The sequence below is a fragment of the Atta colombica genome, unplaced genomic scaffold, assembly GCF_001594045.1.
Source record: "Atta colombica isolate Treedump-2 unplaced genomic scaffold, Acol1.0 scaffold27, whole genome shotgun sequence".
NCBI lineage: Eukaryota > Metazoa > Arthropoda > Insecta > Hymenoptera > Formicidae > Atta > Atta colombica.
The window spans coordinates 284,810-301,124 of record NW_017259370.1 but is presented as its reverse complement, the minus strand read 5'-3'; the positions used below and the strand labels follow the sequence as shown (position 1 = coordinate 301,124).

The window sequence follows — 16,315 nt, the reverse complement described above, 5'->3', positions numbered from 1 at the left end:
AACCTAATGGAATGCTTTCTTTGAAAAAAAAAAAATCATACCCGAGAAAAAATATTTTGTATATAAATGGACATATTTTATATATAATTGTATATAAAATATGTTAATTTTTTATATAATTATATATAATTTTATATAATTACATATAATTATATATAATTATATACGTAACATTTTTTCCCAGAACATCCTTTTATTCTTCGCTTATTAAAACAAATTAAATTACAATTTAATAGATCGATTAAAAAACTCAACGAAATTCTTTAACAATTTAGAAAATTCAAAGAATTAATAAAAATATTTTCATTATTAAATGTAATTGTATTAATATTTATATATGACAGAAAAATGCAATCAGAGCTGTTTATGTTATAAAAGATCTGTTTCTATAGCTGAAGTATACTTTTAAATCTTAAAGTGAGATAGACATATGACTTTAAAATGTAAACTTAACCTACGTTATAAGATTTCGAAAAATTGTACATTCACTTTATTTGTCACCAATTTTCCCTAAGTGAGCCCATATAAATCATCAAAAGAAGTTGAAATAAAAAAAAGACACATATTATGCTATAATTAGCACAACTAATTGCATATAAATTCGATGTGTTCGAAAAATACAAAGAGAAAGAAAATGCCACATTAAAAGAAACAAAACTCGTTTGTCTTACCGTAGAAATTCGACAACTGGCAGCTAGACAGATGATCAGATCGGAGCACAGATCACAATGAAACGTACAAACAATTTACAAGATTAAATATACACTTGGAAATCAAAAAAGTCAAAATCAATCAAAATGAAGGAATCCGCTATGGAATGTGTTCCAGAGTTCCACTTGACACTCTCAAAGCTCATGGAATCGTTTCATTCTTATTTATTAAATGTTAAACAAGGATAAATAAGTTCGCGAGTGTGTGAACGCCAAATGGAATACACCTTTGATGTAAAAATATATTTACATCATGAAATATTATAAGAATATTATAATACGAATATATTATAACGAATATTTTACAGTATTTATACTATGGAATCCTTTGCCTTCACTAATTTTTTCCTTCTCCAATCATTCCATTGTCACGTTCAAAACCCATCTAGTTACTTCGTACGTTTGTGACTAATTACAAGTATTGTCGATAATACAGTGTTCTGTACTCTGTTACGTTTGTTTATGTCAGTTCATTTTCCTTGTCATCGTCATGATAGATTTCCAAAAAATGGAATTTCATTTGTATAAACGGTAAATAATTTTTCGATGTGCATCATGACATGATACGTCTATCAAATCGCTATGAATAAAACATCAATGTGCAGATACGCACGTACTTGTGGCTGACATAATTTTTAGTTTAAAAAAATGTCCCATGTCAATCAAGGTCAAGGAATCGGAGAGACTGTGGACTTTTTAACGAAATTTCATAATATTTCGAATAAACTGAAAAAGTAAGTCCTTAAAGCACTTTTTGTAATTGAAAATTCTATCAATGATGATTTTCTGTCTTACGTTTTGATCTTTTAGACGATTTCTGAGGAAGCCGAACGTTGCAGAGGCATGCGATCAATTTAGTAAGTGTTTATAATTTAATATATAATTAATAAAATTAATAAATAATAAAATTAAATTAATAAATAATTAAATTAACATATCTCTCAGAAGTCTTCTTACTGAAAAAAAACACGTTACACAGATGCATGATGAAATTATGTAATTAAACATGTAAATCACATAACGATTTGTTCCAAATCAGTTAAAATTACATATTTTGAAAAATCATCACATGATGATATGTTCTTTTTTCTTCTATTTCTATTATTCAATTCTTTAAAATTTGATGACTATAAAATCACATGAATGAAATTATTTCTAATATCATGTGATTTCTCAAATTACATCGTTATAAAAAATCACATACTGATTTGGAATAATCTATTATATAATTTACACGGTTTAATTACATGATTTCATTATGTAATATTGTGATATGATTTTTTTTAATAGGGCTAACTGACCAATTTCGTTTTTTTTTATTTTAATATTAAAATACATGATTATTTGTTTTTTTGATCTACTTTATTTTATGAAATTAATAAGTTTGACTTTTGAAAGGTTTGTATAATTATATGTAATCTACAAAATAATTTAATTCTATTAAGAAAAGAAAAATATTAAATAAAATTGCTTAATTTTTTTTAGGTGCCTTAGCTACTGAATGTGAACAGAAGGAATTATGGCAATATGCAGGCTTATGTTGGTTGGCAGCTGCTAGATGCCAAGGTACATTGGAAAATACCTCCTCGGAAATAAATCTTCTAGTAAAAGCGGGAAGACAATTCCTTACAGCTGAGAAAAAAGATAATGATATAGGATGTTCCTCCATAGGTCAAGAAAATATACAGGTTTCTTGTGCAACATGAATTTGCAATAAAAAAGGAAATAAAACGAAAGGACTAAATATAATTCACACATATATATTTCAGGCAGCTGTAAGTTGCTTTGGCCATTCCATGGCTAGATGTAGCAATCAACCAGGATTCAATACAATTTCTGCTGGTTTATCAATAGAATTAGCATTAGCGTTGGGTCCAGGTCCTGCTGGTATCCAACAATTGCGCAAAGCAATTGATATCTTTCCTACGTCAAAAGCTATCAATACCTTAGTGTCGTTTCATATAAGACAGGGTCAGTATTTGATCAGGGTCGTTTTTATCAGGGTCAGAATCCGTTTTTATCTGCAATCTCATAAATAATCTCATGAATAATTAATATTTTACGATTTACGATTTAATACAGATAGTTCATGTAATTTTATTCTCACAGGAGATTATGTAGCTGCGCTACAGATACTCAATGAATTTGTAGAATTTGTAGAAGCTTGTGTTGCGGCTGGTGCCAGAGGAAACTATAACACTATCCTACATAGGTATCTTATATGAAGATATTGTAATAATAAATTGGGTGCTCATTTTTAGTGTTTAAAGCGAGTTCTGATTTATTTTAAAAAGTTAATAGTATATCAGCTATGCAAAAAATTAATATTTTAAAAAATCTACAGAGATAAGCGAATGAAACAAAGACAATCAATTTATAAATAGAAAATTCTAAAGAAAGCGTTGCTCTATTCTGTGATTAGTTTCATAATTATCATTTGTAAAATTTGTTACTGTGTATTAAATTATTATATTACACTTAATAATTAAAATTACATATAATAAAATTAATAATTAGGTGCGAAGTGACGCGAGTACTTTTACTGCTCATTCTTCAGCCGTCACCCCAGAGATTGACACCATCGCTTGCTCAGGTCCTCGAAAAGTATGCTTGGGCAGAAGAAAATGTGAACAACGGTACATATCAGACTTCCAATTGTACAGAAATTTTTTGGTTTTTCCATAATCATTCAAATTATTAGATCAATTGCTTTTTACAGGTCTTAATATGAGCGAGGATGAATTATTATTGCTACAATCCTTGGTATTAGCGTGTCAGTCTCATGATCATCAAGCAGTCTTGGAACTTGAGAGCGAATTATATCCTTATTTTGATACAGAGCAAAAGGAACTGTTGCATAAATTAATACAAGTAGTATCAACGCAGTAAATATACAATAATGCTACGAATTATGCGCACAATATTTTTCTCCTGATTATCATTTACCAGGGATATTTTTCGCGACTTTATGTCGCGTCGCGTGATCCACCGAAATCGAAAAACAGGGTACATTCCTTGAGGGACGAGTAAGGGATGCCCTTCGACCAGTTGTTTTTCTCATTTCGCGCAATTACGTTATTAGTCGCCTCGAAACAGGTTCCTATAGCTAAACTGTATCTCAATCGAGGCACCAAAGATGAGCAACATGCTTTTATTAATTCAGTAATGATTGTATTGTAAACGGCGAATGCAGTTGACGAAAGACAGTAGCGAGTTTGTCTCGCTTCTCGCGTCGATCTCGATCGTGGTAACAAAAGTACAACATGAGATGTGAAAGGAGAAGGAGGAGGAGAGAAGGAGGAACTTTTTAGATGAGGATCGTAGAACGAGCGGCTGGAGTAGAACAAGACGAGGCTTGCAGGAAGGGCATAATGTGTCGATATGGAATCGTGAAGGAGGGGATGTCTCGCACGTCCCACGATACACTACCTTCGCTCTTCTGCAGTTACTATTCAAGGCAGAGTCGCAGTCAGTCATTGCGCGAAAGTGCCTTGTAGTCCTTCGGATCGAAATTGATTGTGTCCTTCGTTGAATTATCTAGCACTTAGTCTTAATCTAAGGTAATGATCTCTTTATTCCTTTATACAATATTAAGTCTTGTAATAAAAGCGAATTACATATATCGCAATTAAAAATTCTTTGGGATAATAAAGAATTCCAAGACAATGCGTCAGCTAAGTCTAAGTTTTATTCTAATTCTAAACTAGAATGATAGGAAATCTCTTCGAGCGAGAACAATCTCTCGTAATCTGATGAGAAAAATCGGTTCTCAAGGACGCCGATTAATTTCTCTGAAAGGCCAAGGTTCGTAGAAAGAGATTCTTAAGTATTCAACTCGCATTGCAAGTACACGTCAATAGGTGATTAATGAGGCATGAGTAAATTAAGATATCTTGACTTATTTATGATCAATTTCCTTTGAAAATTATTTACAAATTCATTTAAATAATAAGCCTTATAATCTATAAAAAAAACATTTTACACAAATATCTGTTTGGGAATATGTATTAGAAATATACTTCTAAACCGAATGAGTGTCGAGCAACAGTGCGATTTCGAATACCGTTAAGTATGACTTCACGCGAGTTAGGCTTCGAGCTTAATGAATTGGAAAAATTCTTGAACATATACGAATCACGAATGTATTCGAAAACGAATTTACGCTCGTGATTATATACATTTTATATATAATCATGTTTCGATTTTAGATATTCGATTTTAGATATATAATTATTTGAAATGTTTAAAATTTAACTATTTAAAAGTTCTTAACTTCTAAATTAAATTTTGATTTTAAATTAATATTAATTATATTAATTTTATTGTTACATTAATTTTATATAAATATTTTTTTATACTTACTTTATACGTTCTTTATGCGTTCCTTCTTTTTGACTTCGTCGAAGTGCAAATATACCGTGTTCCCGCTGCAGTGATTTACCACGTGTTTCGGCAACCTTGAACTCTGTTTGCTCACTTGAACGAAGGTGAATGTCCTAAGCACCTGCACACTTCAGCTTGCAAACGTACATCCGTATGAATAAAAGTCTGATCCGCATGCACCTAGAGTTTAAATTGAATTTGTTTCGGACTAATAAACGAATAAGCAAGCATAGATAGTGACTTAACAATTTGTTATATAAATGTTCTTATAATAAAATCTTCCTATTAGAAGAACAAAATTTCGGTTCTTAGATAAAAGAGATGCATTGTTTTTTTACAACACAAACCTTTAAATTAAATTCGTTATATTGTATAAATGATAATATTATTTTAATTAAAAATATCAATATTTTTTCGTATAATGTTTGAAGGAGTCTCGACGAATGTAAATTAAAAATTGAATTCCTAGTCGAGAAGATGATGGGAGCCTGGAAAACCATTTTCGTAACTGGAGGCGCTGGTTACATCGGCAGTCATTGTATCGTCGAGCTTCTAGAGTGCGGCTACGACGTGGTGGCTATAGACAACTTTGCAAACAGCGTAACAGAAACCGACGGCGAGTCCGCGGCGCTCAAAAGAGTTGAGCAAATAACAGGGAAGAAAGTTACGTTTTATAACTGCGATTTACTCGACAGAGAGAAGCTTGAGACCGTTTTTAATCAGGTATTACGTTCACTATTATATTACATATTGTACATTCTATTTATAAAGACTACTCCATTGTAATTATATGATATTAAGTTGAAGAGAGTTAGAGAACCGTTTGTTTTTCTGGGCACATGAAGAGTAATTTGTAACTTACAGCATAAAATAGATTGCGTGATACATTTCGCGGCTATTAAAGCTGTCGGCGAGTCGATGCAAGTTCCGCTTCATTATTATCGTAATAATATGATAGGAGCTATTAATCTGCTTGAGGTAAGAAGATTATATTACTCGCGTGCGCTCCTCGAATCACTTCTACAATTCAACGCGTCATTCTTTTTTTTTTTTACAGGTGATGAAAGCGGCCAGCTGTTTTCAGCTTGTATTCAGTAGTTCTTGTACGGTTTATGGCGAACCTACAGAATTACCCATCACGGAAGAACATGAAACCGGTAATATCACCAATGTTTACGGCCGAACAAAGTATTTTATTGAAGAGATGCTCAAGGATATATCCAGAGCTGAAAAGGTTCGAAGATATAGAAAATCTCGATATGAAATTATTTCAATTTCAGATTAATGATTGAAATTTTATGTAAAAATAATGTACTCATTTTTACTCATATATAAATTTATTCTAGATTATAAGAATAAATTTTTTACTTTTAGCTTTCTCTTTTAGAAGAAGTAATTATGTTATTAACATTCTAATTTAATTCTAAATTAATGCATATTATTTTATTTTTTATTAAGGATTTCTTTCGTTTAACAGAATTGGAATATTATATCTTTACGATATTTCAATCCGGTGGGTGCTCACCGATCAGGACTAATCGGAGAAGATCCGACAAAACCATTTACAAATCTGATGCCGTATATTGCTCAAGTCGCTTTGAGACACAAGCCGGAGTTGGTCATATTCGGTGGTGATTATCCTACAAATGACGGGACAGGTATAGAAATGATAATGTTAATATCAAATGATAAGTTCATCGAACACTTTATTTAGATCATTGGTTCTATACTCACGATTTATACTTTTCCAGGTGTCCGTGATTACATTCATGTTATGGATTTGGCAGCCGGCCACGTGGCGGCATTAAATGCTTTGCACAAACAGCACCTTAGGCTAAAGATTTATAACTTAGGCACTGGCAATGGTGTGACCGTATTGGAATTAATAAAAACGTTTGAGAAAGTCACTGGTACTACTGTGCCGTATATTATAAAGGAGAGAAGAGAGGGCGACATCGTGTCCATGTACGCTAATACAGATTTGGCAAAAAAAGAATTAGGCTGGACAGCAAAGTACAACGTTGAGCAAATGTGTAAGTAATATATTTCGTGAGTTTGAATAATCTCAAATAATCATGTCTAAAACGATAAAATGTTGAATACAGGCCAGGACTTCTGGACGTGGCAAACGATGAATCCACATGGTTATCGAACTTCATTAAAAAACGGAACTATTGAACATCTGAACAATACATCGTAACAACAAATTGTATCGAGAAAATTTTGCAAATAATTTATAATAAAGGATCGATGCATATTGTCTCATAATTTACGTATGTCTATAGATTTATCTTACATTTTATAATTCTTCTTTACTCTCATTTTCGCTTCTTATGTTGTCGACATTACTTTCATCTTTCTTACATTCATCCAGAATTTCATAGAGCGATAAATGTTGAAATTTCAAAATTTCTAGACCCCAACTTGTCCATCTAGGTAATAAGTATCTTGCAAAAATTTCTAGACATTTTGGTTCGTCCGGCAAATATTCCTTTATGATTTCTAAGGACATGAACAAATTTTATTGTAATATATCAAATATTTTGTGGAACGTATCTCATATTTAAATTTTATATTCGCACCTGTGAGTGGTGGTTTGTGTGAATGTACCGCACTAGGTACACTGATCATCAATCTGCTATCAGGGATATTTACTTTGTGATCTTTTTCCAGTGCAGACCCTAATATCAGTAATTCATAAGGTTGCTTTCCAGGTGCTGAGTTAAAATTACATATTGTGTCACCTGCTTGTGTCACCTATAGTAGCAGTTATTATTTAATACTTATCACATTGATTTTTGACTTTATTGAGATATTATTTACCTTGAGCCAATACCACTTAGCTCTATAAGTAATACCCCAAGATGGAAACATTTCGTTAAAAATACTATTCAAATGGTTGGATGAATTAGTACACCATACAGCTACAATACCGTTTGAATGTAATAGTTTTCTTATTGGTATTTTGACCAATTCCTCATTGTACATCATTTTGTAACTGTAAAGATATATAATCGTGTCTCCCTAAATATCTTATGCAACATAGGAACATATTGGAATAAAACAATTTATTTATGTGCATTTGATTCATTTTTGGAGACAAAATTTTATTTAAATTTAGATATAAACATATTAAATTTATAAATTTATTATATTTTCTCTAAACATATTAAGATTTCGTTTATGTAAAGAATCATGTTAGATTACCAAGCTTCTGCATATTTCATCTTTTTCCTTCTGATTGACTTGTTCCACCAAGGTGGATCTAACAATATGAAATCATATTGATTGCTCAGTTCCATTTTTTTTTCTATATCTCTTACATCATAGCAATAAAATGTACATTTTTTGGGGAATACATATTTTTTATTATGAGCCACAGATACAATAGCGTCATCAGTATCATTGGATCCATAAAGGTTCTCATTTTTGAGAGAGTAAGTATCCTGATAAAATTTCATGGATGCCAAACGTGCTACTTCATTGTTATCAAGAAAGTTATTCTGACAAAAAAGTCCTTTGTCTCTTGCAGCAGACATCAATGCAATAAATGCTTGTTTAACACGATCGACCTGTTGTATAAAAATGATTTTGAAATACTAAAGGAAATAAAATGTAATTCTTATTCATTAGTATTTTAAAAGTCATATTTTAAAATATGAATATTAAATTTTTGAACCTACTTCCTCCAAATCTTTTTCCGGCAATTGTTGTGAGCGCTTCTTCTTTTTTCTATTGTGTATTATAACACTATTTTGGGACTCCTGGATGGTCTGAACTATTTGATTTGGCCTCAAATATTGAGAATTAATCTCGAATATCATTTTGTTGAAGCCTAAAGTGCAAAATCCATCTTCGTTTTGAACTTTCTTGTATATCTCATTGAGATACTCTAAGTGAGAGATAATCCAGCCTTCTTCACTGATATGAAGAAGACTCATATTTGGCCTCAGAGATCACAGGAAAGTAGACATACACACACGCATACAATATTTATCACAGATTCTTATGATTGCTTGACATTCAAATCTACTATTATATCAATTTGTTTAATGGTGTACGTAAATCATCAATCCAGTTAGAATGAAATATGTGATTATAAATACACATGCATACACATATGTTTGATGTTGTAAATATGAATATATGCATATTTCACTTTTTATTCTCATGTATGTACAAATAGATATTACGTATGCGTCAGATGCGCCAGGTTGATTAAAAAAGCCTATATTGCCTGTAATGCGTAATTTGCATGCAAATTCAATTCTTTGATATTACTGCATATTACAGGTCGCTATAACAACCGCCATCACTTACCGGCATCACTTACTCCTTATCGCACTTTTCTAGCGAGAAAAATTTCGCGCATGCGTGATGGCGCGAATCTGCACTTTCACCCACACATGGACCATTCCAAAGGCTCGTATCTAGAATCAGAAAGCAGGGGTACATTTTGGGACGTCACAATTACTTTCATGCTCCTTTTTACTAATGTAGATTAACTATCTTGGTTTAATTTAATTTTTTATCTTTCTTCATTCATAAAAATGACAAAAAGATAAAGAATAAATTAAATCGAGATTAAATTTAATCTACATTAATAGAATATATTAATGGACGTATCATGGCGACTTAAAGCGGTTAAATTAATAGGCGATTAATTTAGGCAGGATTGCATGTTGTAAAATTTTTAATTATGTAATTTGTTATCGCTGATTTAATTTTTCTTTCCATTAAACAATGAAAAATTAATTATTCTGTTTGGATGAACAAACCGACACAAATATTGTCTAATAAATATTGTCTAATAAAATAATCGCTAATTATGTTAATTTAATCAAAGTTTAGTTAAAGTTTCGGATGTTTCTTTTTCTATGGATACTTTTCCCATCTGAATGCCACTTAAATTATTTAATTCTTGTTGTTCACCGAATATTCATTAAACAGAAATAAAATAATAGTAATGATATCTGAGGAATACTTATTTGAGTGGGAATCTCTGAATACGTCTAACAATGGTCATTTATTTTGCGAATCTAAATACATCACTGAAAGTGCTCCCCCTCCCTGTTTCCTGATTTGTTATAGTTCGATGTAGACGACGAAGACGGATATAGTTGACGATAATTGAGAGTTGGACGTGCGCTTCTTAACGAAGCATCAGTGACATACTTTTATTTGTTTTATCATAAAATTATACATTCCACGACACTATGGTCTTACTAGGCGAAGTGTTTCCAGACTTCACAGCGGACACCCAGATGGGCACGATCAGATTTCACGAATGGCTAGGCGATTCGTAAGACATTCTGTAATATTTGTAACCTAGACAGACATTCCGTCATCATGTGATCATATAGAATAGTGTAGAAAAAAAGCTTAATTATTAATGATATACACTACGTACTGAAATATTCATAGATACGGTCGAAATGTTGTAAATAAAAATACTTGAGATATTACTATTTTGTTTATTTGTTGTGCTTTATCACTTGATGTGAAGTGTATTTATGTATATAATGTGTGTTTAGAATGTGTATTTAGAATGTACACACACACACACACACACACACACACACACACACACACACACACACACACATTTTACATTTGTTTACAATAAATTTATGATGCATAATTATTAAATACGATCTCTGTTCAATTTATTCAATTTGTATAAAATATTTGAAATACACAGGTGGGGTATCTTATTTTCACATCCAAATGACTTCACACCGGTCTGCACAACCGAGTTGGCACGAGTTGTAAAACTAATACCTGAATTCAAGAGATTGGGTGTGAAAGTGATAGCATTATCCTGTAATTCAGTTGACTCCCATCGTAAATGGATAGAGGTTTGCTCACAGCGAATTCAGTCACTTAGATTAGTACAAACTAAAAGCTGCTAGACGTGAAATTGATAAAATAATATTAAATGTAAGAGAACATACAAATATCTTAAATAAATATCTAACAATGATATTGTCATGTTATTTAGTAGAATATATATGTATTCCATTATCAAAGTTATGATTATACTATGACATTGCATTTAAATGCTTTATAAAAAGCAGTTTTTAAAGCTAATTCAGTGTAGTCAACATATGTAAGTTTTTTTTAGATAAATGTATTTGATCTAGAATATTTTCCAGCAAGAATAGATAGACAGTATAAGACATTGAATCATTACATCTCTGTTGTTTGCTAATGTGAAAGATAAAGTAATGATCACTGTTTTACACTCTCTTGCTGGAAAGCACTAATAACTTCACTTTGATAAAATTTAATATCAGATTTAATAAGTTTCTCTCATTTATTCATTAGTATTATTAAACAAAATTCTAGGATATAAAGAGTTACGGTGAGATAACGGGCGAAGAATTTCCATATCCGATAATAGAAGATCAAGCCAGAAAGCTTGCCACATTATTGGGAATGTTGGATCCCGCAGAGGTCGATAGTCAGACTGGATTACCCATGTCGGCACGAGCTGTGTTTATAATTGACCCAGCCAAAAAGATGCGATTGTCAATTTTATATCCAGCCACTACCGGTCGTAATTTCGAGTAAGAAACGTTTCATATTTCGTTAAATATTTATTGTTTGTAAATATAAGATCATTAAAATTTCGTACTTTGCATTGCAGCGAAATAATAAGGATAATTGAATCCCTTCAGCTCACGCAAAAGTACAAAGTAGCGACTCCTGTAGATTGGAAGGTAGGTTCAGGTTTAAGAAAATAAAATTTCACTTAGATTTTCAAGTGATAATTTTTCCGCTGTTTATAATTAAATATCGAGCAAAACATATCATTGATGATTTAACACGTTAATTTTTACATGTATTTTATACGACATTTTAGAAAGGAGACGACGTAATGATTGATCCGAGCGTATCAGACAGTGAAGCCAAATCTTCCTATAACAATATCAAAACTGTGATGTTACCTTCCGGTAAAACATATATGCGTATTGTGCCACAACCTCTAGATGCATAAAAAAAATTCGATGTACAGAAAGATTCTAATAAAATTCAAGCTGCACAAATCACATAACGATTTTGTTTGCATAAAATATATATTATTTTATAAAATCAATCATTCAACTTTTTCTTTATCATTTTTAACTATTTAAATAAAGACACCTATTCCATGTCTTTATTTAAATAATTTCCTCTATCTATCCTAAAATTATTTAATAGATAATTTAAGCCTAATTTAATAATTTTTTTTTCATGTAAATATAAAATAAGAGATTCGAATCCTTGGTATTTGCAAACAACGAAAGAAGCTGTTTATTGTTTCACCTAATGTAATTAAAAGTACACTGCGTTATATACATTTCCTTTTTCAAGTACACGATTGCTTACTGTCTCTATAGGCGTAATTGTATATATATTTACATTTTTCTTTTTTTTTATTAAGTTATTACTGTAATTATTTTTCTCTACATTACGATTATATTCCGTCTTGCATTCCTTGCTTGTAAATTGCTTTATGCGCAATAGCGAATACACAATTTTATAATATATATCTATATGTATATATATATATATTTTTATATAAAACAGTCCCTGGTCAAAACCAATAAGAGATAGTAGATAATAAATTTAACAAAACTATACTTTTATTATTGTATCATGATTACGCAATTAAAAATTAATTACTACACAAAATCGAGTGATAAAATACTATCGCAGCCTTCGTATTGGAGAGATTTCTCTCTTTTTGTTTCAATTCAATAAATGTGCACTGTCACACACTGTCCGCTTAACGACACATTCATCTCCCGCGAAATTGAGGGAGTCCCATTTATTCATACATTTTTCGTCAACAAAGAACCGAATCGAAGGCTACGGTAGATTCTACCAATGTCTGTAGCCCCCTTTCGATACACTCGCGTTTCATTGCGATTAGAAACACCTTACACTTTCGCACTTGTCAGTGTCGAACAGGGAATCATCTACATACAGATCTTCGTTGTGCGAGCAATGTCGAATCAGAGAGTTGAAAAAGAAACGGTGGATTGCTGACCCACCGAATTTCTTTCGTCAGTTCGCCATAAGGCGTTTTCGGTAGTTGTCCTTCATCGTTTTGAAGCAGCAGTCCGACGGGACTTCGCCGTGACTCACTCACCGGCCACGTGGCTGTCTTGCTGCTGCTGTTGTTCAGATTGCTGCATCTCGCCCTCCATTCGCGCCTGCCTTTCCGCAGCCGCCCGTGCCTGTCTACCGGCACTCGAACGAAGATTCTTACGCTCTGGTGGTGGTTCCACACTCAGTCGTTTACCGCTACGGGCCTTCTTTGGCGCCTTAGTGCCGCCCTTGCCATCTTCTTCCGTTTCTGGAGCGACAGGTTTCCCGCTGTCACTCTTCGCGCCAGTAGTTTGCGTCGATGGCGATGTCGCATTCGCAAACGTCGACAAAGATATTGATGACGTCATCGTCTCGTTCGGTTCCTTCTTGGTTTCCACGAGCGAAACATTGGATGTTTCCTCTTGTGAAGATGCAGGCTGCTGCGCTACTTTCGTCGGAGTCGTCTGTGACGGTCTTGTCACTGGTTCAATTTCCACCGTCGGTACATCACTCGATGCGGACGATTTCGTACTTGTGTCCATTTCGGTGCGCATCTTTTTCGCAACAGGTTCAAGAGTGACTTCAAGCGGCGGTGGTGCCGATGGCGTTAATCGTTGTTGTTGCTGTTGATCAGAATTCTGATTGCTATCCGTGCTGCTACGATTCCTGCTGGGCAGTTTCTCGGTTCTAGGAGCGTCATCAATGTTTCGCGTAACCAGTTCGGTGCTAGTTCTACTCAAATGCTCCAGAGTCTCTTTCACATCTTGTTCTTTGTTTTTTCGCTCGATCTTTTTCTCTGATAGATCCGCCGCTATCACATCGGTCTGTTCCGTTATTGCCGTTTCTCGCTTCTCGTGTTGCTGCTGCGATTGTTGTTGTTGCTGCTCGACGCGACGTCTCTCCTCGCCACTATGCAACGCCGCCATATCCGTGTATTGTTGCAGAGTTACGGCTGGATCCACTGGATATCTAGAAGATTTCTTTTCAGGCTCCTTTCGCTTCGTTGTCGATGATGATGACGATGATGAAGATGTTGAGGATTCTGGTACGGTCTCACGTTGTCTAGAGGAACTGCTAGATGACGTAGGCTTGCGCACCATTGAAGCGCTGGATGTCGGTGGATTCAGCAAACCACATTGGGCAAGGCTTTCGTAGGCCGACGACACGCCACCAGATTGCATAGAGAACGGATTCAGGCCGCTTAATGTTAGCGGTGTGTAGAGGAGACTAGGATTCGTGAAGAGAAATGGGAACGGCGAAGGAGTCGGCAGACTTGCAGATGAAACAGCAGACAAAGTTGACGGACCACCACTAGCCGAAGATTTGCTGGTCGACGGCTGATCTAATTTGCTGCTACGTGACTTGCTACTACCGCCACCACTACTACTTCCACCACTGCCGCTAATGTTTGACGAACCTGCGCCGGCATTCTTGCTGCTACTATTATTCGCTGAACTCACAACCGGATTATTCGCATCCGCCGCGGCTGCCGCGGCTGCCGCTGCCGCCGCGCTGCTGGTTGCTGCTTGCGCATTCAACGCTGCTTCCATGCCTGCCAACGATGGCAGATTCAACCCGGCCAGATTAAACAGCGAATTCGTTAGACCTATGTTACTCAAGTTGCTGATATTACCGAGGCCACCGAGCGCGCCCAGGTTCGTCAGACCGCCGAATGGCATTAAGAGCGGATTCTTCGGATCGAAATTACCAAGCGATAAGCTCGACAACAAAGAGCTATTTAAATTGCCGAGCGGGAAGTTGAGGCTGGACGCCATTGACGTGGCCGCCAGATTGGCGGTACTCGCCGACTGCTGGCTAGTAGGGCTGGGCATCATAGGTGGTCTGCCCGGACTCTTGCCCTTGTTCACACTGCTGCGCTCGTTACCTGATAGTCTCTTCTGTAGGTCGTGTGGAAGATTGCCGCGTTCCTTCACAAGTTCCGCCCATTTCGGATCAACGTCAAACATCGGATTTTCCATTAACCATGTTCCAAGCCGTTTCAATTGAGGTGCTTTGCTTCCGGTTACCTGAAGAATAAAAATTTGATTTGAATAACCAAATTTAGTTCGCAAACAACTCAGCAAAATTTATATTCCATAAAAATAACAGGAAACAAATAACTCCATGAATTCTTATAATGCTTGATTAAAAAAATAAACTTAAAAGTGACAGTAGAAATTATTATAAAAATATTATAAATAATATAATTAGCTTTTATGAACAAAACTTACATTATTTAAATTTCAAATAGTATTTGAAATTTAAATAATGCTAATAAAATTAATCTAATTTATCCATACGTGATAGAAAAACATTTTGAAGGACAATTTTAGAATCCACATATAAGAATCTATAATTTGAATATATTCTGAAACGTACCTTTTTGCCAGTTAATCGGTTGATAACAGCGACATTCTCTTCACCGGTGAGCTTCTTCCAATCCAACAAGGACGGATCGACGCGCGGTCTACGACGTCGCGGAGCATTCAAATATTCTGCACTCAATTGCTCCGACATCGCGCTTTGTTCCGCTAGCCATTTATTCACCTTAGCCTCATGCGAAAACGAGCCGATTTTGGACGAGTACTCGGCGACTTTATTGATGTCCGCGATCATTGCTTCGTAACTCTTTCGATGACTACTACTCGAAGAAGACGGATGGGCCGAATTGAAGGCCTGTTGTTGTTGTTGTTGTTGTTGTTGTTGTTGCTGCTGCTGCTGCTGTTGCTGTTGATGTTGTTGCTGCTGCTGCTGCTGCTGCTGTTGTTGTTGTTGCTGCTGTTTTTTCAATTCACGATTCTGTTGCTCAGCCTGAGCCAGCAAAGCGGAGAAGGTATCTTTGTGCGAGTGCAACGACGGTGGCGGTAAAACGGGCGTAGAAGAACTCGAAGCTCGAGAAGACGGAATTGATGTAACAGTAATGGAGAACGGTTTTTGAGCACTTGTCGGAGGATTGGGAAGACCGATCGGCGCCGATGTCGGAGTCACGGTCACATTAGGTGTAATTGTACTCTTTTTGCTGTGCTCGAGATAATGGCCGCTTTGTTGTTCTTTCGCGGCGCTCAATCCCAATACTATTTCATCTAATTTCCTGCGCTTCTTCTCTTTTCCGATTACCGGTTCCTCTGTCGGCTGTTAAGAGATAA

At 34.6% G+C, this 16,315-nt stretch overlaps 5 protein-coding genes across 10 annotated transcripts in view; 2 read left to right on the top strand and 3 right to left on the bottom strand.

The window, feature by feature from the left end:
- Window positions 1-820, bottom strand: part of LOC108689438 (eukaryotic translation initiation factor 3 subunit G-like) — a 2,923-nt gene extending 2,103 nt beyond the window's left edge. The window contains exon 1 of the mRNA XM_018196194.1: window positions 672-820. The gene's annotated coding sequence lies outside the window, so the exon portion shown is untranslated. The remainder of the gene's footprint in view (window positions 1-671) is intronic.
- Window positions 821-1,186: 366 nt separating this feature from the next.
- Window positions 1,187-7,358, top strand: LOC108689587 (UDP-glucose 4-epimerase-like). 2 transcript variants are annotated; one of them, XM_018196438.1, is made up of 9 exons: window positions 1,187-1,444; window positions 1,521-1,567; window positions 2,196-2,276; window positions 5,563-5,816; window positions 5,958-6,071; window positions 6,151-6,327; window positions 6,571-6,751; window positions 6,845-7,126; window positions 7,199-7,358. In XM_018196438.1, exons 1-9 carry the CDS (start codon window positions 1,359-1,361, stop codon window positions 7,291-7,293), a joined length of 1,317 nt encoding a protein of 438 aa, XP_018051927.1. In that variant the 5' UTR covers window positions 1,187-1,358; the 3' UTR covers window positions 7,294-7,358. The 2 variants fall into 2 exon arrangements, with proteins under 2 accessions (XP_018051927.1, XP_018051928.1); XM_018196439.1 differs by lacking the exons at window positions 1,187-1,444; window positions 1,521-1,567; window positions 2,196-2,276 and adding an exon at window positions 3,607-4,270.
- On the bottom strand, window positions 7,313-9,125 carry LOC108689588 (methyltransferase-like protein 4). The gene is made up of 5 exons (XM_018196440.1): window positions 8,777-9,125; window positions 8,301-8,665; window positions 7,917-8,091; window positions 7,676-7,850; window positions 7,313-7,595 (listed from the first exon to the last, which is right to left on the bottom strand). The coding sequence occupies exons 1-5, from the start codon at window positions 9,032-9,034 to the stop codon at window positions 7,393-7,395; spliced, it is 1,176 nt and encodes a 391-aa protein (XP_018051929.1). The 5' UTR covers window positions 9,035-9,125; the 3' UTR covers window positions 7,313-7,392.
- Window positions 9,126-10,189: 1,064 nt separating this feature from the next.
- LOC108689405 (peroxiredoxin-6) lies at window positions 10,190-12,133 on the top strand. The gene is made up of 5 exons (XM_018196157.1): window positions 10,190-10,395; window positions 10,795-10,951; window positions 11,442-11,662; window positions 11,743-11,815; window positions 11,959-12,133. The coding sequence occupies exons 1-5, from the start codon at window positions 10,310-10,312 to the stop codon at window positions 12,091-12,093; spliced, it is 672 nt and encodes a 223-aa protein (XP_018051646.1). The 5' UTR covers window positions 10,190-10,309; the 3' UTR covers window positions 12,094-12,133.
- A 230-nt stretch (window positions 12,134-12,363) lies between these two features.
- Window positions 12,364-16,315, bottom strand: part of LOC108689499 (chromodomain-helicase-DNA-binding protein 7) — a 26,921-nt gene continuing 22,969 nt past the window's right edge. For all 5 annotated transcript variants that reach the window (XM_018196269.1, XM_018196270.1, XM_018196268.1 and 2 more), the window contains 2 exons: window positions 15,549-16,301; window positions 12,364-15,196 (listed from right to left, as the gene is read on the bottom strand). In XM_018196269.1, coding sequence (XP_018051758.1) covers window positions 13,223-15,196; window positions 15,549-16,301 — 2,727 coding nt within the window. In that variant the 3' untranslated portion in view covers window positions 12,364-13,222. The remainder of the gene's footprint in view (window positions 15,197-15,548; window positions 16,302-16,315) is intronic.

Excerpts from the sequence above, each read along its gene's own strand:
- LOC108689587 (XM_018196438.1), top strand. The coding sequence starts at position 1,359 with ATGTCCCATGTCAATCAAGGTCAAGGAATCGGAGAGACTGTGGACTTT. Across the intron at positions 1,445-1,520 it reads ATTTCGAATAAACTGAAAAA|ACGATTTCTGAGGAAGCCGA; the intron begins GTAAGTCCTTAA and ends TTGATCTTTTAG. Across the intron at positions 6,752-6,844 it reads TCCTACAAATGACGGGACAG|GTGTCCGTGATTACATTCAT; the intron begins GTATAGAAATGA and ends ATACTTTTCCAG.
- LOC108689588 (XM_018196440.1), bottom strand. The coding sequence starts at position 9,034 with ATGAGTCTTCTTCATATCAGTGAAGAAGGCTGGATTATCTCTCACTTA. Across the intron at positions 8,666-8,776 it reads CGGAAAAAGATTTGGAGGAA|GTCGATCGTGTTAAACAAGC; the intron begins GTAGGTTCAAAA and ends TTTATACAACAG. Across the intron at positions 7,851-7,916 it reads CTAAGTGGTATTGGCTCAAG|GTGACACAAGCAGGTGACAC; the intron begins GTAAATAATATC and ends CTGCTACTATAG.
- LOC108689405 (XM_018196157.1), top strand. The coding sequence starts at position 10,310 with ATGGTCTTACTAGGCGAAGTGTTTCCAGACTTCACAGCGGACACCCAG. Across the intron at positions 10,396-10,794 it reads CACGAATGGCTAGGCGATTC|GTGGGGTATCTTATTTTCAC; the intron begins GTAAGACATTCT and ends TGAAATACACAG. Across the intron at positions 11,816-11,958 it reads CGACTCCTGTAGATTGGAAG|AAAGGAGACGACGTAATGAT; the intron begins GTAGGTTCAGGT and ends ACGACATTTTAG.